Source organism: Ascaphus truei, chromosome 3, assembly GCF_040206685.1.
Source record: "Ascaphus truei isolate aAscTru1 chromosome 3, aAscTru1.hap1, whole genome shotgun sequence".
NCBI lineage: Eukaryota > Metazoa > Chordata > Amphibia > Anura > Ascaphidae > Ascaphus > Ascaphus truei.
Genome location: NC_134485.1, coordinates 352,743,235 through 352,764,441, shown reverse-complemented (window position 1 = coordinate 352,764,441; position 21,207 = coordinate 352,743,235). Strand labels below are relative to the sequence as shown.

The following is a 21,207-nucleotide window of genomic DNA, read 5'->3' as shown; positions in this document are numbered from 1 at the left end:
ACATTTTTATAACAGGCATGTTGGTATACATACATGTAAACATTTGTATTGTGGCTGCAGAGTGGATCTTTATTTTCTCTTTGAGTTCAGGTTTGAGGATTTTGATTTTAATAATGAAGGTGTAGTTCCCTCAAACATTTTTCTATTTTATTTTTGTATTGCTTACATTTTAAAGGGGCATGTTTCCATAATCCTACAGACCACTCCTGACACTCCTTGAAAGTTTCTCTGAAATCACCTTCTGCTTGGCATAGAAAAGAATGGCAGAATACAATCCAGCCTTCATTCCAGTGTGATGACGTTGCCCTCAGTTGGACAGGAGAGTAGTGGGGAGAAGCAAAGCAAGGGATTCTGGGAAAATAAACCGCAACCAGTGTCTCCCTGATGCAGTGATGACACTGGAACTTGAAAGCGCAGTTCCAAAATTCTATATCGTTATGTACATATTTAGAAACATAAATAAGAATATTGTAAACACAAAAATCGAAAGTCGGCAAAATTCTAAACCCAGTAAACCATACTTAAATGGCAAAAAATATTAGGAAATGTTTTTAGCACCGCACAGATGATGATTTTAAAAACCACTTGGACATCCTTTACATGTTACATTTAATGTAGGTTTTGGGTCTTCCATTCTTATATTATTTTCACATCTTCAGGACCGGAGGTGGCTGCTTCAAGTCATCCCAGCAATTATTTTGTTAAACAGGCTAAAAACGTTCCGGTTATTGGCTTTTTACAATTTGTATAAGTGGAATAACCGATTTGGTAAAACCTGTTGTGATTAGGGCAGAACAATTGTCGTGCCTGTTGAGCCTCCTCTTCTAATATGTAGTGTTTCCTTTTAGGTATGAATCCCCTCAAGTTGCCCTACATTGTGGGATAATGCTCCGGGAATGTGTCCGTCACGAGCCGCTTGCCAAAACCATCATTTACTCTGAGCAGTTCGGAGACTTCTTTAAATATGTTGAAATGTCAACATTCGACATAGCTTCCGATGCCTTTGCTACATTTAAGGTAAATCATTTCATGCCTGTTCAGTGTTTACGCAGTTTAAAATAGCGCTCATACCAAGTTTATTTTTCTTTGTGTCATAGCAAGGGAGAATTTTTCGGTACAGATTTGTTTCCCCCCGCCCCCCTCCTCTCCTCCTCCCCTCCAAAGACCACTAAAATTATCAGTGGTACAGTGCTGTCAATCACCACAGAGGAAAGGATTTGGGTGGTGGTGTGTCTGATGACTTTAAAAGTGGGCAAGAAATTTTACAAAATGAGTGAGCAAAGATGCATGGTTGTATAGTGAAATGTATGGTCAGCAAGGACAGGGAGGTAGTAAAACCACTTCAGAGATCTTTGGTAGAATCTCACCTAAACCATGTTTATTTCTCGAGCCCATACTGTATTTCCGGGACCTAACAAGGCAGGTAGTGCAAAGAATGACAACTAGATTGATGCATTGTTGGAAGTATAAAACTCAAAAGGAAAGGCCTCCACAATTAGTACAACAACATGTGTATATGGGAAGAAGAGAGTTGGAGGAGGATGTTCTAGAACTTTTAAATACATTAAGGGTCTAAGGCAGTGTTTTTCAACAGGTTCCTAGGTACCCTTGGGTTCCCCGGGCATCCCTAAAGGGTTCCCTGCAATTTTCTGGTGATTTGCAAATTGTACCAAATACAGAAGAATTTACAATGCATCTGATCTCAGACTCGCTGTTAGAGAGGGTTGGGGGTCCTTCAGAATTTCACATAGGGTTCCTTAACCAAAAAGAGTTAACCACTGGTCTAAGGCAGGGGAGTGCAAACTAGGGGTGTGAAATTTTCAAGGGGGGCACGGCAATTAGAGGTCCCGCACTCTTCCCCAAGGCATTAAATTTAAATGCTGGGGGACCGCACAAGGCCTTTGTAACTCATTTACCTTGGCTTCCAGCGACGCAGCGTCAAATGATGCCGTGGGGGTCACATGACATCACGTTGCCATGGCAACATGATGTCACATGATCACGTGGCATCATTTGATGCCAGAGCCAAGGTAAGGGGGGGCCGAGCAGGGAGGGACAGCATGCAGCGGGTCGCAGGGGAAAAAGTTTGAGCACCCTTTGTCTAAGGCAGGAGTGAGCAAACTTTTTATGCCAAGCCCCCCTTTTCATCCACGAAATTTCGTTTCATGACTTCAGCGCACATTAGCTGGTTCAGCCAATGAGGGCGAACCAGCTTTGAGACGCGTCCGCCACGCGTCTACAATTTCCTGCAGCTAAGTTCACAAATCGCTTGGGCTGCAGGCGTGCGCGCGCAGGCAGTATACTAGTATTGGATCGCTGTTTATTTTATTGTTTGCTGGCATCTGGTAATATGTTTTTTTTCTGGTGCACAAAGGCAATCCATTTGAGGGCGAATTCATCCACCTTTTTGCTACCTCCCTTCCCTCTTCCCCCCCCCCCTCCCCTTTTTTTATTTTTCCTTCCCCTCCATTTTTTCCTTCTCTCATTTGCTTTCCCCAGTGTCATCATCTCCTACCTACCAGTGTTATGTATTATTTATTTATTCCCGTTTTAAATATTGCCCAGGGATCCCCATAACCAAACTCAAGTGGGGTACTGATGGATCTCCCCTGCTGATCAATACTCCCAAGTGACCCCCACCCCTCCCGACCCAAAGAATAACCCTCGGTCCCCCAAAACTCATCCTCCTCTCAAGCCCCTCAATTCTGCCATCTCTGCCTCACCTTCATCCCTCCATTTAGCTGGGCGTGGAGGGGGGTGCTCCGTTGATCTCTTCCTGGTCTTGCTGAAGCTCCCTGGGGATAGGTGATCATGAGGCAGGGGCCTGCTCCGGCTCCTCCAGGTGCTGGAAGGCCCTGCTACCAGTGGGTGTGGAGCTCATTGGTCTGAAAGGGGAACCACCTCCTCCCCCGCTGGAATTTCCCTCCCATCCCCTCTCCCCCAACAGCAGCAGACACAGCAAAGCGTGCAGCTGCAGCTTGAACATCAATCACTCCACTGTGCTGGCCAGACCTGCAGCGCGTTTGATGTCACTGCGCTGGGGCGTGCTCCTCCCCTGGCCTCTTTGGAGCCATTTCTCTTCAGCCGCCATACCTCCGCAGCCCCCGCGCGCACCATGATGTTGGCCGCCAGCTTGGGTGACCAGACTTTCAAAAGTAAAAACCGGGACACATCATAAAAAATATTTATAACACAAATTACACCACTTAAAAATAAATATTAGGATATTTGTCCAATAGCGTCTCCATTTATGCTGTATTATTAATCTCTCTATCACTCCGCCACATCAGGACCTCTCTCCCCTCTTCCACAGTCTCACACTCCTCTCCCCCAGTCTCTCCTCCCAATGTTTCTCACTCCCTCTCCAGTGTCTCTCCATCCTTCCCCCCACTCTCGCTCTCTTTCTCCCTCCCTCCAGTCTCTTTCTCCCTCCCCCTAGTGTCTCTCCCTCAAGCCATTGTGCCTCTTCCTCCGACCAGTGTCGCTCTATCCCTCCCACCAGTGTCTCTCTCCCTCCCACCAGTGTCTCTCTCTTTCCCTCCCCCCCGTGTGTGTGTCTCTCTCTCTCTCCTTCCAGCCTGTGTGTGTGTGTGTGTGTGTTTCTCTCACCTTCCCCCAGGGTGTCTCCCGTTCCCTCCCCTCCCCCCAGTGTCTTTCTCTCCCCCTCCCCCAATATGTCTCTCACCCCCATGTCAAACTTTCACCCCCCTTCCACCTCTCCATGTCTCTCACCCCCCTCCCGCCCTCTCCATGCCTCTCTTTGACCCCCCTCCCACCTCTCCATGACACACACACCTTATCACGCTGCGTTTAGCAAGGCAAAGCCTGTGCTGCAGGAGAAATTGCAGCTAACGACTGCTTTTCTCTCGGCTTCTGGCAAAATCGCCTGCGCCCCCTAAACAATCTTGCGCCCCCTCCCCCCAGTTTGCGCACCGCTGGTCTAAGGTACTGGAGAGAATAATTTTTCAGAGAAAGTGGAGTACTATAACAGGAGCTCATGCCTTGAGTCTAAAGGGTGGGAGAGTCAGGGAAATGTGATGAAGTACATAACTGAAAGGGGAGTGGATCCATTGAATAGCTTCCCAAAGGAAGGGGTGCAGGTTAACGCAGAAGTTCAAATCTACTTAGTATAGACACAAGAATATTCTCAATACTCCCAATATTAGAGGCTGAATATGAAATAAGGTTGAGGCTTTACAGCTGGCCGGGGAAATGGGCAAACGAGGTGGGCCTCCTAATGGTCCGTTTCTAAAATAAACCTGAACTGAACTCCCTAGAATGTTTTACAAAGTGATCATTTTTCAGCATTTTGTTATTTTACAAATTGTGAAAATTCTTTTTTTTTTTTTTTTAAATTTACATCATGTTTACAAACTTCACCGTCAAATCCTCTAACATAAATGCTCTTTTCTGGGTCTTAGACAATTGTAAATAGCTGCAGCATTTTCTAAGAAATGCTGTGGAGTAGCGTCACTTGAACCAAGAGTGTTTTTGTTTTCATGGTGGTTGGCTTTTTTGGATTAAGAAAATGTATAAAACAATCAGAAAGCAAACTTGGCAATCTACTGTTGTCTTTACTTTGCACTTCAATAAGGTTAATACATGTCATTAAATAGCCTGTTTCTGGCAAACAAGCTTCATTAGGTTTTGATATCGGGGGAGTTGACTTAAAGTTCTTTATCGATCTGGAACTTAAAAATGCAGATTTTCTATTTTCTTTTACATTTTTGGTAGCCACTTTCATTTTCCTTAGAGCAAATCTTTTTTTTTTTTTTTTCCCCTCTCAATAAATAGGGCATTTGCATTTGTTGAGTCAGTAAAAGGTAGTGTATCATTTTGATCTCACCTGTCCTACCCATAGAGAAAAGTAAAACATATTTAATAAATATCTTTTAGATACATAAAAGTATGGGTTTTCAATTCAGATCATATCGTCTCTAGACAGCTAGATTTGAAAGTGTTGGTATTTTATCACTTTAAATGGTAGCTTTATTAGCTGTGGATTCTAAACATGTCCATAAACAGAAATGTTTTATTTATTTTTTGTATACATTTTGTGAGATTGTGTTTGCAGGCTGATGATGTTACAAATGTGCTCATGTGGGTTAGTAAGAAATAAAGATATTGTCTGCACCTACAGTACCAGAAATGTAAAGTTTGTGTTGCTATCCTTTGCCTCAGGGACAAGAGTTCTTTATCCAGTGACCCGCTGGTTCCATTGCAGTATCCAATAATGAAAAAGATAATATCCAACCTGGTCTCAAATTTCTCAGTAGAACAAATGAATAAGATATAGCTTTAGATAACGTTAAGCATATCAGTGCTGACCATTTGGAACACAGTGGCTTATATAAAGTTGCTTACCATGCAAAATGCATTGACATTATTTAATAGATACTGTACTCTGGTGTCAGGCATATCATAGTTGGATATTTAGATTTTAAAAAAATATATGGAATCGGCAGCACTCAACAATGTGTCACAGGTGGTGCAACGGGAACAAGGGAGGACCCTGAGCCCTCCAAAAATAATACTTTCCAAAAATCCCAAAGGGGTTCCCAGCACTCAAATGAAAGAGAGGAGATTTGGATATGAACAAAAAATCTTTTATATAGCAAAACAACGCATAGCACAAATGACACAATACCAAAAGTACATAATGAAATAACAAGATCTACTGATACATCAAGGGACACAGTTATTTTTATGTTTACATTGGGACTTAGAGGTGGGAGGGGGGAAAGGAAAGGAGACAAAACAACATATAAAGGGGGAGTGAGTAAAATGTGAACAAGGCGACAACGTTTAGAGGGGTGAACCCCCTTCTGGCCCGTTCCCAAAGACCAGATGGGTCTTCGGTACTTCCCTTGGTGTCCTACAATTTAAAACCTCCCTCAAAGGCATATCCAGAGAGGTTGTGACCCCGCGTGATGTTATATAGGACCTATATCGGGGATAATGGTCCCTTCTCTATGACCTTGCAATCATGGGGAGCCCAAAGGGAAGGGAAGAAATAAACTGCAAAATACAGCTCAATTGTCACATTTGTTTTTTTTATGATTGACTAGTATGAGCAACCCAATGAGGGGAATGGGGAAGAATGTATTAAACGAACGAGTAATAAGGTGATCACTGTGTACACACAGCCTTTTCAAGTCTCAGCAATTTTTAAACCAGTATAAATGAGCTTAATCCCTCCAAGGGGAGGAGAGTTCAAGCTATGTTATTGTTTTAGATGTCATACTGTTTGCTTAACTGCTCCTGCTGCCTTTCTTCTACCATGGACATTGTTTTTTGTAGGTTTTCTAGTATTAACTGTATTTAATATGGGTGCATCTCTACTTGCTACACTATCCATTCCCTTCTCTCCATCCCCTTCTCTCCATCCCCATGACAAATAGCTGATTTCCAGTTCATATCTTTTATGTGTAGTCCTTTTGCTTGCCCCTCCCTCCTAGTTTTGTAATCTCCTCTGACCTTGTAATCATCTCCCCTAGCAAATAAGATCCCTTGTGGTGTCCTTCCAGCCCTACTATAAAGAGCACCTCCCAGAGAAGGACTACCAGTGCTCTAAATACCCAAACCCTCCTTCCTACACTCATTTTGTAGTCTTGCATTAACCTCCCTCGGCTCCAACTGCCTCCCTTGGGTAACGTATTGCACTGGTAGTATTTCTGAAAATACTGCCTTGAAGGTCCTTGCCTTAAGCTTGCGTCTTAGATCCAAATCTTTTTAGGACCGTTCGTCTTCCTCTAACTTTTTTGTCATTGGTACATGTTGACATGAGTGATAAAGTTGGTAATTCCCAGCCCCTCCCAACTCTGTCTACCCAACCTGCAATGTGCAGAACTCAAGCACCCGGGAAACGATAAACTGTTCGGTCCGTGCTTGCTAGTAGTGCTCGCTTTTAATTAGTAAATCTCCAGACAAGCATGACAGTGGGAAGTATTTTTAGGCACTGTTGGCCAACATCCACCCAAATATGCCTGCTGAAGGATATTATCAGAGCATTTTATTCCTTTTTGGGGGGGGGGGGGGGGCAAGATGGTATTATATATGGGTTAGTCCTGTTTAACCCTTTGCATGCTGGTGGGGCCATGGCACCAGAATGCCCCTCAGTAAATATGATCCTTGCTGTTTTTTGTGTTCCTTAGTTTAGCAATTTGCTGATTAAACTGTTCTAATGAATTTGGGGAGCATAATTAGCAATGTGGGATACTTGCCATGCTTTGTATCTACTGCAAGCATTGGCCAAAGTTTCCAGAACCTGATGGTCCTGGGGCTGAGCTGAATCCTCCGTAAGAACCAAATGGTTCAGATACAATGTTGAAAGTGTGATGGCACTTGGGTGTTCAGAGGACTGCTGCTTGTATTTAAAATGTTCTCTGCATTTATGTTACAGTAGGAATACTGTATAAAATGACATATAATAGACTCTGCACCGTTATTTAAGAAGTTTTTAATTTTATTTTTCGTTTTTGAAACTGTACATCGTACCACTATTTTTATTAAGGCACTTCAACCACTGTTGTTAATTATGCAAATATTTGGGGATTTCTCTTGTGTGCTTTTATGTAAACTTTTGTGTTCAGCGAGTACTAGAAAAAAGTATAAACTTCGCACAACTAAGCAAGCATTCTGTTTTTCTAAACCTCTGTGGCCGAGGCACCTACTGTACAACACACGACAGAACGGGGTAAAACTGAGGTGCAGTGTTTAAATGTAAGAAGCAGCTGGCTTTATCATTGGCTTTTAGAAGACAGTTCATGCCTGTTCAAACCTAAAGCTAGGAACAGAGAGACAAATTATGCAAAAAAAAAATTAAAAATGAATTACCATTACAATTAGTGTTCCATATAAATACTCCCTATACTATTTGCTGACAAATTCACCCATTTCATGCCGGAAGGGGGTCAAATAAGACGTGCAAACCGCTATATACAAGGCCATGAACAAAAGTATACTCCGGTGTTTAATCTATCAGGACCCCTGGTGTGCCACAAGCCTCTGCAAGGTTTCCATGGTGCCAGGGGAAAAACTCTGCTGGCTGCTCAGCGGGAACGTCTGCGCAGTCTGAGACGTAGGGGCTGCTGTCCACCTCTTCGCTCCAGGCAGGATGCGCCTCCTGAGCAGCTGACATGTTTCAGGTGTGTGGGAGGAAAGAGGGGAGTGTGATGGCTTTGGGGGTGGGGGTGATGGATTTATGTGGGGAGGGTGAGAGAAACGTGTCCTTTTTGTGGTGTAGGGAGTATGTAAAAAAAAGGGGGGGGTGAAAGGTGGTATTTATGATTAAGAGGGCGAGTGTGTTATGTGAGAAGGGGCGATAATGTGGAGTGCATCGGTGAAAGGCTGAGTATTATGTGTGAGGGTGAATGTGGGGTGGGTGAAGAGGGGGATGAGTGAGGTCTGAAGAGCAGGGATGCCCCGAGAATTTAAAAATCCTTCAGGGGTGCCCCTGCTCAGAAAAGGTTGAGAACCACTGCTTCTGTATAATTTAACGTTCTCTTTTTTTTACAGTGCATCCATTTCTGACGCTTGTTGCTATGGCCTCCTTTTGTATCAATGAGCACATTTTGTGCGTTGAAGCCCACATGCTGATTAACTCGCAGCAGGTCTCCTGTATATAAGCGCAGCTGCAGCATTACCTTGACTTCATGTAATTAAACTTGCATTATAGTATTAGGATATTTACAGAAGCGAATGTGTGGAATTGCCACAATTAATTGTTAAATTAAAGTTCCGCCAGGTACAGAGCGGATTTAGGTGCTGAATGGCAGGTGGCAGGTTTATAGCTTTACATACTCCTCTTGTGATTTTTCACAAGCTGACAAAATACAAAGTATGCTTTTTCAATGTTCTCATACCAAGTGTTGTTAAAACCTCTTTTTGACCTTTACATTTTAATCACACATGGGCAAGGCGCCTGCCTTGGACGCTGCGCTTTCGGGGTCCCCGCGTGCCATCCTCTTCCTTCCTTCTTCGGGGTCCCTGGCGTGCCATCCTCTTCCCTCCTTCTTAGGGGTCCCTGCGCGACATCCTCTTCCCTCCTCCTTCGGGGTCCCTGCGCGACATCCTCTTCCCTCCTCCTTCGGGGTCCCTAGCGTGCCATCCTCTTCCCTCCTCCTTCGGGGTCCCTGGTGTACCATCATCTTCCCTCCTCCTTCGGGGTCCCTGGCGTGCCATCCTCTTCCCTCCTCCTGTCGGCGCCGGGATCCAACTTCCAGCCAGAGGAGGGCACTGGGGACTCCACAGTCTGGCAGGACCGCCTCCTACCTTAAGGTGTGTGTGTTGAGACGGGGGTTTCATACCTTATTCGGAGCGGCCCTCCTCCGGCAGCGTTGTGTTGTCATGGTGAGCCGATGTGACATGGCGACACGTTGCCATGACAACATGACGCTGTAGGAGGAGGGCCGCCCTGACTACTTTCACCAGAGGTACCCCACTCCCAGCTTGCCGTCTTGGGCCCCGCAAACCCCACGGCCGGACCTGATCACAGTATTCAATAATAGAACGGGATCAGTTATTTTACTCAAGCTATTGCACATCCTTGAAATATTTGTGTATTAGGCTCGGACCAACGCCAACAAATACTGTACTTGGCAATACGCTTGTCAATGTTCTGCTGTGCATTCCAGGCTTGGAATTTATGTAACTACAGTACAGACTCTGTACACCACTATTTTGAAAAACAAAAGAATGTAACAGATCGTATCATGAAGTCACGTATCATGACAGTGCTTCTCTGAATGCAAAGTTTTCATTTTAAAGAATTTAGTTGAGGGGGTTTTTCAACGTATACTACAACCCTATTTCCAATCCGAGTTCTTAAAACTCTGCGATACCCATGCTCCACTACGCAAAATAAGGGTACGGGGGGCCCACCTTCCATGGGTTACACCTGACCTTATAGCACTCTACCAGTTCAGGGATACCTTGTGGAAAAGCTACAAAGTACCTGGCACTACCAAGGATCTCAATCACTACAGATGCCTGCGGAACATGTGCACAAGGCAAACAAGGCATGCAAAAGCACAATATTACTCTGACAATCTCCACCAAAATACATCAAACCCAGCTAACTTCTGGAAGGTTATCAACAATATATTCCAGCCTCCTAACCATCAACAACCAAGTAATATCACTAAGGGGGATATTACTCTGACAAACCCCACTGACATTGCAAATGCATTCAATGATTACTTTGTGGGGTGTGCCACTAACTTATTAGCGAAACGCAGCACAAACCCCAAACATGAATCTCATCCTGGGAGTATCCCTACAGTCCCACCCCCCTCCCAACACTGCCCACAATTTTCAATTTAGCCCAGTATCTGAAGAGGAGATTACACAAGCGCTCCTCAAACTAAAACTAAGCAGCCAATGTGGACCCGACTTACTACAATCTAGGTTCCTACGACTTGGTGCCCCGGCCATTGCCAAACCAATTGCGTCCATAGTCAACTCTATCCTGTCTGCAGGCCATATCCCTAAGACCTGGAAAACTGCCAGAGTTGTCCCAATCTTCAAAAGTGGGGACAAAAACACTGTCTCAAACTACAGGCCAATCTCACTTCTCCCAATTCCATCCAAAGTTATGGAAAAATGTGTCCACTCCCAATTAAGCGATTTCTACACCAAGACAAATTTCCCTAGCCAATTCCAGTCTGGGTTTCGTCCCAAACACTCCACCGTAACTACCCTGCTAAAAGTTTGCAATGAAATCCAGTGTGGAATGGAACGGGGACAACTCACTGGTGCAGTATTCCTAGATTTTGCAAAGGCTTTTGTCACAGTTGATCATGTTATCCTGCTTAACAAACTCCAGAGCTCTGGAATAGGGAAACATGCTTTAAACTGGTTTCAGTCCTACCTATCAGGAAGATCCCAACATGTGTCCATCTCAGGCTCTAACTCCAACCCCCTGGATATCACCTGTGGTGTCCCGCAAGGCTCTGTTCTGGGGCCCCTACTCTTCTCAGTGTTCATTAATGATCTTCCCACAGCTTGTAAGGAAGCCTCAATACACATGTACGCAGATGACACAATCCTATATGCACACAGCCATAGCCTCTCTGACCTTCAACACATACTTCAGTCTGACTTTTTGAGACTCGAAAACTGGATTTCCCAAAACAAACTGTTTTTAAACACTGACAAGACTGTAACAATGGTATTTGGGACCAAGACTAAATTTGTAAAGCTTCCAGTGACTGAGCTACTGATTAGAACCAACGCTAACACCACCCTAACACCTGTCACTAGTTTTAAATACCTGGGCTTATGGTTTGACTCCCACTTAACATTCGGGATGCACATTGATACCCTGACAACCAAGACTTATGCCAAACTAGGGGTACTTTACAGGAACAAATCCTCCCTAAGTCTCCTGGTCAGAAAGCGTATTGCACAGCAGATGCTAATGCCAATTATTGACTATGGAGACATAGTATATGGCTCGGCACCTCAAACCCACCTTAGCAAACTTGACACCCTCTACAATTCAATTTGTCGTTTTGTTCTCCAATGCAACTACAACACACATCACTGCGAAATGCTCAAAGAACTAGATTGGTCATCACTAGAGTCTAGGCACAAAGTTCACCTTTCCTGTCTCACCCTCAAATACTTTATGGGCAAGCTACCCAGCTACCTGAACAAGCTCCTCACCCCTACCACATGCAGCACCTATCACCTGAGATCAGACTCCAAAAGACTATTCATGGTCCCAAGGCTCAACAAAGTATCCGGACGTTCCTCCTTCTCCTTCCGTGCACCCCAAAACTGGAACAACCTACCAGAGACCCTCACATCCACCACCAGTTTAAGTTCTTTCAAATCTAAGGCTGTCTCACATTTTAACCTGGTCTGTAACTGTTTCATACGCTCATAATATATATTTTCTTTAACTGTGCATGCAATGTCTTGTATATAATGTATACCTTGTTCATTTATGTAACTGTACTTGTAACCATGTATTATTTGTTTTACTCTGTGCCCAGGACATACTTGAAAACGAGAGGTAACTCTCAATGTATTACTTCCTGGTAAAATATTTTTTAAATAAATAAATGATTTCTTCTGGCATGTTTCCAACAACCCAAAAGTTAGTGGTACTTCCGCGGTGAGAGAGTTAAATTCAAATACCCTTAATCAGGGTGGTACGGGTCAGAACAGATAATAGCCGTAATGTCAAAATTGCAGTTGGCAAAGACCCGATAGCTCCTTGTGTGGATACTCGCAGTTTGGGAGTGTTTGCCAAGATGTCCTGCTGTGTCTGCAGACCTCCGGAGGATTACTTGACAAACACTCAAATTTGCAAATGTGCACAAGACCTATCTGCTCTTTGCTGACTGCGATTTTGACTTTGCAACTAGTAATCTTTTAATTCTTCTCTTTCAAGGGAAGTACCACGAACCTTTTGAGTTGGTGGGAACGAGACAGATGGGCCTTTTTTGGCTTTAAAACATTTGCCCCCTTGTATATATCTATATGAGAGAGAAAAATATTGCTATCAAACTATTTCTTCTGACTCGCCACGTCAGGGTTTTTTTTTTTATTGACGAGTACCTTATTTATTTTTTTGTTACTACTTTATTGATTCCTCCTTCCCGTGGCTCTGTCTGCAACTATCAACATATGTGTAGAAGAGCTCACACTATATTGAATGCCGGATGCTGCTCACATTCCTGCCATACACAAGATTCGTTTTTTCTGATTGAGGATTCTTGTAATAGAGACTGCTGTGTCCTGTGAAGCTCTGAACTGTTTTTTTTCTCTCTTGCTCTTCTGTTTTGTGAGTTTTCTCTCCGGCTGGTGGGAACTCTTCGTGATTATTATAGCTTGTTTTGTAAACCTTTTCTGGGATTTGCTGACAAGTGTGTTTATGTAAATACACTTTTCTTTTTTTCATCACAATTGACTACTTTGCATTTTTGGAAGTGCTGGAAATCCTCTGTTTTGACTACTATTCCAGGACTTGTACATAAAGTCCATTATTCCTGTGCACCTAACCACTTAATGATATACTATATACCAGTGTAGTGCCGCCTGCCCCTTTGTTTCCTTAGAGCAGGGGTTCCTAACCTGTGGTCCCTGGACACCCCGATGGTCCGTGAAAAAAAAAAAAATACATTTTTGGAACTGTCTAAAACATAACCGGAAAAATAAAAAAAAATTCAAACTCAGACGATATTTAAGTTCTGCAAAACCACTATTGGCAACCACAAGTTCCTCCTTTTTCTGTCACTCGCTGTATCCTATACTGACTGTTGTGTGAAACCGTATCAAAAGCCTTTGCAAAATCTAAGTAGACCACATCAACTGCATTACCCTGGTCTAAATTCCTACTTACCTCTTCAAAGAAACAAATAAGGTTAGTTTGGCATGATCTATCCTTCATAAATCCATGCTGACTATTACTAATAATTTTGTTTTCCACTAGGTATTCCTGATTATTATCCCGTATTAAACCTTCAAGTAGTTTCCCTACTATTGAAGTCAGGCTTACAGGTCTGTAATTCCCCGGGTGCGATCTAGCTCCCTTTTTAAATATAGGCACAACATCTGCTTTACGCCAATCTTGTGGTACTGAGCCTGTGGAAATGGAGTCCTTAAATATTAAATATAATGGTTTTGCTTTTACTGAGCTTAACTGCTTGAGAACTCTTGGATGTATGCCATCGGGGCCAGGTGCCTTATTTACTTTAATTTTTTCAAGTCGCTTATGAACTTCTTCCTCAGTTAACCAATTGGTCATTAATATGGAGGTTGTGGCTTCCTCCTGTGGCGCTACTATTGAACTTGATTCTTCCCTGGTAAACACAGAGGCAAAGAATTTGTTTAATACCTCTGCTTTTTCCTTATAACCAATAATCTGCCTACCCATCTCACACTGAAAGGGTCCTATATTTTCTTTTCTCATTTTTTTGTTATTAAGGTACTTAAAGAACTTTTTAGGGTTGACCTTACTTTCTATTGCAATCCTTTTTTCATTATCCATTTTTGCTAATTTGATTGCCCTTTTGCAATTTTTGTTACATTCCTTATAATTCTGATACGATGTCTCTGTCCCTTCTGATTTAAAGAATCTAAACGCCTTCCTCTTCTTGTCCATTTCCTCCCCTACCTGTTTATTTAGCCACATTGGTTTTCACTTATTTCTTTTATACTTATTACCCAAGGGTATACACTGATAAGTGTGCTTTTCTAACAATGTTTTAAAGACTGCCCATTTATCTTCTACATTTTTCCCTGCAAAAACATCATCCCATTGTATTACTACTAGATTAGACCTCAGTTTATTAAAATCTGCCTTTCTAAAGTTTAAAGTCTTTGTTGAACCCAAGTAATCTGTTTTTTGATCATTTATTTAAAATGAGACCATGTTATGATCACTGTTACCCAAATGTTCCAGGACTTGAATATTTGTTATTACTTCTACATTGTTTGATATGACCAAATCCAGAACTGCCCCTCTCCTGGTTGGTTCCTCAATAATTTGGGTCATATAATTATCTTTAAGCACCCCCAAAAACCTGTTTCCTTTTGTTGTAACGCTAATCTCATTGCCCCAGTCTGTCTGGATAATTAAAATCCCCCATTATGCAAACATGACCCAGTTTTGATGCCTTCTCCATTTGCAAATGTATTTTAGCTTCCACAATCTCACAGATATTTGGTGGTTTATAGCATATTCCCACAAACATTTTCTTTATACTTTTACCTCCACTGCTAATTTCTATCCACAAGGTCTCTACATTTTCATCATTCCCTTCATAGACATCATCCCTTATAATAGGTTTTAGATCTGGTTTAACATATAGACATACTCCACCTCCCCTTCTATTTGTTCGATCCTTCCGAAAAAGAGAATACCCCTTTAAATTAACTGTCCAGTCATGAGTTTCATCCCACCATGTTTCAGTAATGCCTATGATATCATACTGCTCCCTTGTAGCTATTAATTCAAGCTCCCCCATTTTATCTGTCAGGCTTCTTGCATTAGCAAGCATGCATTTAAGTTTTTTTTCAGCCTGTACTATTATCTTATCTGCTCCTTCCTTTCTGCTCCCACTTGGTTTAGTCTTTAGAAGTTTTCTAGTATTATCTCTATTTACTATAGGTATCTCACTGCTTGTCAAACTAGCACTTGCCCCCATTCTACCTCCATACCAGAAGAAAACAGCCTCTAGGGAGGGAAGTGGAGCACAGCGCAGGGACAAATGGCAGGAACCAGCACACCATAGGTTAAAAAACTCCTTTATTGGTCGACAAGGGGAGACACCAAGAAAAGGGAACAACCACCCCCCGAAACGCGTCAGAGTGGGTGGTTGTTCCCTGTTCGTGGTGTCTCCCCTTGTCGACCAATAAAGGAGTTTTTTAACGTATGGTGTGCTGGTTCCTGCCATTTGTCCCTGCGCTGTGCTCCACTTCCCTCCCTAGATGCTGTTTTCTTCTGATCTTCAATCAAGCTGGATGCACGCCTACACGGATTTCCTGCTGTTTGTCAACATTAACAGTGAGTGGACTGTGATATTATTGGCTAATCTTTGACTGTCATTTATACTGTTTTGTGACTTTATCTGAGTGTGGTTGGTTAAAAAGGGGACCGTCAGCCTTTGGCAATGTGTCCCCCTAGTACCCTATAAATCCCACTCTAGGTTTTAAGCCATAATCGGCAGTCACATGTTCATGAACTTTATATTGGGATGACAATTGATGTCAATTTCTCTGGATCAGCTCTGTTTCAAACATATACCCAGGAATATGAATGTTGATGTCCGTGGTTTATGGGACTTACTACATGTTATACCTGCGGAATATTCTGTTGCACCATGATTGGACTCCATGTCCTGTTTTTTGTATACTACCTCCATACCACCTTGTATCCTCATCTATTCCATTTAATAATTATCTGTTTCATTCCGTTCCCCCCTCCATCCTAGTTTAAAATCTCCTCCAACCTTTTTAGCATTCTCCCCCCTAGCACAGAAGATCCCTCTTCATTGAGGTGCAATCCGTCCCTAGAATATAGATGGCACCACTCAGAAAAGGAGTCCCAGTGCTCTAAAAACCCAAACCCCTCCTTCCTACACCACTTTCTTAGCCATGCATTAACCTCCCTGATCTCTGACTGTCTCCCTGCGGTAGCACATGGCACTGGTAGTATTTCAGAAAATACTACCTTGGAGGTCCTTGCCTTAAGCTTTTGGCCTAGATCCCTGTAATCATTTTTTAGGACCCTCCATCTTTCTCTAACTTTGTCATTGGTGCCAACATGTACCAAGACCGCCGGGTCAATCACAGCCCCCCCCCCCCCCCCCCAACAATCTGTCTACCCGATCCGCAATGTGCCGAACCCGAGCACCCGGGAGACAACAAACTGTTCGGTTCATGCGGTCCCGGCAACAGATTGCCCTATCTACCTTCCTAATAATGGAGTCCCCTACCACCACAATCTTTTTTTGCATCTGAGCATCCTGAGTCCCCACTGTGCTGGAGGAACTATTCCCCTGGCTGCTAGAGGAATTAGTCTCCCCCAGCCTTGCCATTTCTGCCCCAACATTCCCAATATCTTCACTCAACATGGCAAATATATTGGGATGTGTCAGCTCAGAAACGACCTGCCTCTCCCTATTGCCCCTGCTTCCCCTTCTAACTGTCACCCAGCTACCTACCTGCTCCTCACTAACAGCAACTAAGCTTCGATCCGGTGACTCTGAGGGTTTTGGTGGTGATGAGTCATTCTACTGAAGATATAGTTGGTGGTAATAGTGATGATGATAGGGTGGAGGATGCTATGGGGCCTGCTCAAGCACAAGCTTCTGCTACTAGCAGTGGGCAGTGAAGCCGCGGGGACCCTCTGACATAACTAGACACGTAGTGGCCTAATTATATCTGATAATCCAATACAGCAACCTATTGCTGGTGAAGCTTTTGGTAGAGTGCACATTTATCACTCGCACAATAAGGCCATTTTGCAGAGTGGCAAATTGTCCAAAATGTTTGCTGTCCCTTTTAGCTTTGAGTAGAAAGGCTTTAGGGAGCTCCTAGAATACGCTAGGCCTCGATGTAAAATATAAAGTGGGGCCTATTTTTCCACTACGGCTGTTCCACATCTGTGCTAAGACGTTGTTAAAGTAGTGGGCCCAGGCTGCTGATATTTCACACATTGTGTGCACAGCAGACTTGGACTAGCACACATGGCGTAGGGAACTACATGACTGTTACCGCCCATTGATTGAGCTTTCCTCTTACCACATCGTCCGATGTGACGGGGGTGATGGTAGTGATGTTAAGATTCAGGAAGTCTGCAGCACTTATAAGAGTCAGGCTACCCTGTGTATGCAGGGTTTGATCAAGTGGCTGATTTGTTTTTCAATTGCAATGGATTTTGAGTGCTTGTTTTCTCCAAGGGACCTGGAGGTTGGGCTTGTGGCAGGAGATAATAGAATTAACCTGGTGGCAGCATTACCTCAAGGCAACCTGCTTTGCCCATGTACTCAACTTGATAGTTAACCGTTTCTTAGACTAGTGTGAGGAAGCGTAGGAAATATTATCCGCATCTCATAAAATATCCCCACTTGATGTGTTCCTACACAGCTCATAATGCCCATTGTCGCCTGCAGCAGTCTTAACAACCTGCCACACCACAGGCTTAAAGCAGAGGTACCCGCTCGATGGACCACAACCCTGTACATACTAGAGCAGCTCTGAGCATTACAAAGCAGTGAATAACATCATGGGGACCTCCACACTCGTAGAGGGGGCATACTTGCAGCCCAACCAAGGACATCTGATAGGGGAGCTGTGTGGGCTACTGAGGCAGTATAAGGAGGCTACCATTCTGGTCAGCAGTGATGATGCTGGCATCAGCCAAATCACCCCACTTATATTCCCTTTAGACAGTACCCTTGTTAGAATGCATGTGAGAATAATTATAATGCTGAATTGTTGAGGTTGATGGACTATGCTTGGCAGCCTGATCAATTATCCCTGTGTAGTATCTGTGAAAACCTAAGGATATGGCCCCAGTGGTTACTGTTGCACACGCGCCTGGTGGCGCGTGCACAGATAAAAGCCGCGGTCTGTAGGAGAGCGATGGGATGCGAGGATTGCGATGGGATATCTTTCCTGCCAGCATACGTGTCATCGCGCTTTGCGCGCCCGCGCACACACGACCACTGGGGCCTGCCCCATAGAGGGCTGTACTGTGGTGTGTGGCGTAAACGCCGTAGCGTGCCACTGGGGACCTGGCTTAAGGCGGAATATCTCCTGGCCACTGTTCTAGACCCTTGCTTCAAGGAGAAAAGGACTTGCCTCTCAGTCCTCTTCTTACATTGCTCTATACTTTTCTTCTTGTCATAATAACAAACAATATAAAAAGAAAATTATTTATAAAGACACTGGCAGAAAATAAAATACAATTTATAAAATTAAATAAAATAAAAAACTACAGTACAATAAAACTGAAAAAATATACAACTATATAAAACTAATGTAACATATCAAATTATAACTAAATAAACTATATAGACTACTAGCTGATATACCCGGCGTTGCCCGGTATGTAAAGAAAAATGATGATATTTTTGAAAAAAGTTTGTATTGGCGTACCGGTGCCCTCTTCACCCATACGGTGTAAGTGTTGAGTGGGTGAGAGGTGGTGGTAGCAGCCATTATTGCGTAGGGGTGAGAGGGAGTGGGTGGCGGGAAAGGGCGCGCGCAGGCGGCATTATTTGGGCTGGGTGGAGGGAGGGGAAGCGGATGGCGCACGGGGGGGGAGCGGTGGGTGCACGGCGGGCCGGGGGGGAGGAGCAGAGGGTGCACTGCGGGCTGGATGGGGGGAGGGGGGAGAGAGGCAAGGGTGCACAGCGGCCCGGGAGACCCCTCCGGACTAATTGCAGCACAAATTATCTCTGCCCCCATGCCTAAAGATATTGTTATTTATTTGCTTCAGTGAAAAGAATAACACCATCTGTGGACTCAGCAGACCCCAGACACTCATACCTCCTGAGCCTATCACCCCTGCAGACTCCACATACCCCATGTGTTGCACCTATATGTAGAAATTAATCTGTCTTTACACAAAATGGCTGCTGTGAGAATCTCTTCACTGTCATTTAATGCCTAAATATATTGTTATTTATTTGCTTTCACATGCTAATATGCACTTTTCACTGAAGCAAATAATTAACAATATATTTAGGCATGGGGACAGAGATAATTTGTGCTGCAATTAGTCGGGAGGGGTGAGAGAGGGGGGGGCGGCGTGGGGAAAGTGTGCAGGCAGAGAGAGCGTAAAGTGGGTGAAACTTACCAAGGTGGGTGTGCTGGTCAGGCGATGGGAGTGGAGTCCGCCGGGCTGATAGCCGAGTCCGCAGAGGTGAGAGGCTCGGGCAGTATGAGTCTGTGTGTGTGTGACAATGGGCTAGGTGTGTCAGTGACATCATCGCACCCCGCAGGCCAATGAGAGCCGTTGGGGGCGGGTGGATCGATGGACCTGTTCTGCAAACAAACTTTTCATTTTTTAAAATATATATAGATATATCTCTCTCTCTCTCTATCTATCTATCTATATATATATATATATATATATATATATCTACTAGCTGAGAGACCCGGCGTTGCCCGTGAGTTTCATTTAGCGCTAGGAAGAGGGGGGGGGGGGGAAAGGAAGGGAGGGGGGCAGTGGACAGGAGGGGGGGGCGGGGGAGTGGACAGGAGGGGGGGAGAGTGAACAGAAGGGGGGGGAGAGTAGACAGGAGGGGGTGACAGTGGACAGGAGTGGGGGGTGACAGTGGACAGGAGGGGGGGTGACAGTGGACAGGAGGGGGGGTGACAGTGGACAGGAGGGGGGTTGGTTTGCTTTAAATTGACGGGTCCCTCCTCTCCACTCCCCCTGTATCTTTCTCCGCTCGTGACCCCCCCGCCCCCCCCCCCCCCCCCCCATGTGTAGCTCCGGTCCCCACTCTACAGTGTCTGAGACACAGTGTAACACACGCACACAGACACACACACAGTGTCACACACACACACACACACACTCACCTCTCCTTCTGGCCGCCGCCATGTTAGTTAGTCCGCGAGGGAGGAAGGGGTCCTTCCGTCCGCCGCCATCTTAGGTGCCACGTGGCGAGTGGGAGGTGAGTGGAGGGAGCGGGAGGTGAGTGGAGGCAGCGGCAGGCTGCCCTGCACACTGCCTGTCCCCGCGCCGGGGAGGTGAGTGGAGCGGGAGGTGAGTGGAGGGAGCGGGAGGTGAGTGGAGGCAGCGGCAGGCTGCCCTGCCCACTGCCTGTCCCCGCGCCGGGGAGGGAGTTGAGCGGGAGGGAGGTGAGTGGAGAGGGAGGTGAGTGGAGCGGGAGGTGGAGGGAGGTGAGTGGAGAGGGAGGTGAGTGTGATGGGGGGGGGGGGAGAGGACAGAGAGAGAGGTGTGTGTGTGTGTGTGTGTGTGTGTGTGTGTGTGTGTGTGTGTGTGTGTGTGTGTGTGTGTGTGTGTGTGTGTGTGTGTGTGTGTGTGTGTGATGTGTCCTTTGGCCCGTCACTCCGCCTCAGGCCAATCAGAGGTGTGCGGGGGCGGGCGGGCGGGCCAAGGGACCAATGAGAGTGCCGCTAGGGACACAGGCCATGCAGACATACAGTGCTTTCAGAAATATATAGTAGATATATCTATCTATCTATCTATATAAGAAGATATAACTAAAACCAACTATACATTCTAACTACTGCAAACAACTAACTAAAACAAACTACTAAACATTTAAACCTTTTTTTTATTGTTTATTATGTTCTGTACAAAAAAAATTCTCACTATACATTTACCAACACTCCATATTAATACAATCACACCAACTCTGGGATTCTCAACTCCCAGTCCTCAAGGACCCCCATCCTCCCTCCCTTCCAGCAGGTCAGTTTTCAGGATATCCCTACTTCAGCACAGGTGTCTGTCTTCAAGTGAGCCACCTGTGCTGAAGCAGGGATGTCCTGAAAACCTGACCTGTTGGGAAGTTTTCAGGACTTGAGTTGAGAACACCCTGCACTAACTATTACCACTCCATATACTCGAACAGTCATCATTTTTTGCTTTCCGGTTGTGCAAAATGTGTATTCTGCCGTTTCTCTCACTGGCGATATTTTGCTAACGCATACGCATTTTGCGACATTATTAGCCCATTGATATTTTGCAAAATGTTTCTTCTAGAACCA

The 21,207-nt window shown here is 44.7% G+C and overlaps 1 protein-coding gene across 3 annotated transcripts in view; it reads left to right on the top strand.

Annotated features, from left to right (window-relative positions):
• Nucleotides 1-21,207, top strand: part of CAB39L (calcium binding protein 39 like) — an 85,930-nt gene that overhangs the window by 55,039 nt on the left and 9,684 nt on the right. For all 3 annotated transcript variants that reach the window (XM_075591940.1, XM_075591942.1, XM_075591941.1), the window contains one exon: nucleotides 849-1,017. In XM_075591940.1, the coding sequence (XP_075448055.1) occupies nucleotides 849-1,017 (169 nt within the window). The remainder of the gene's footprint in view (nucleotides 1-848; nucleotides 1,018-21,207) is intronic.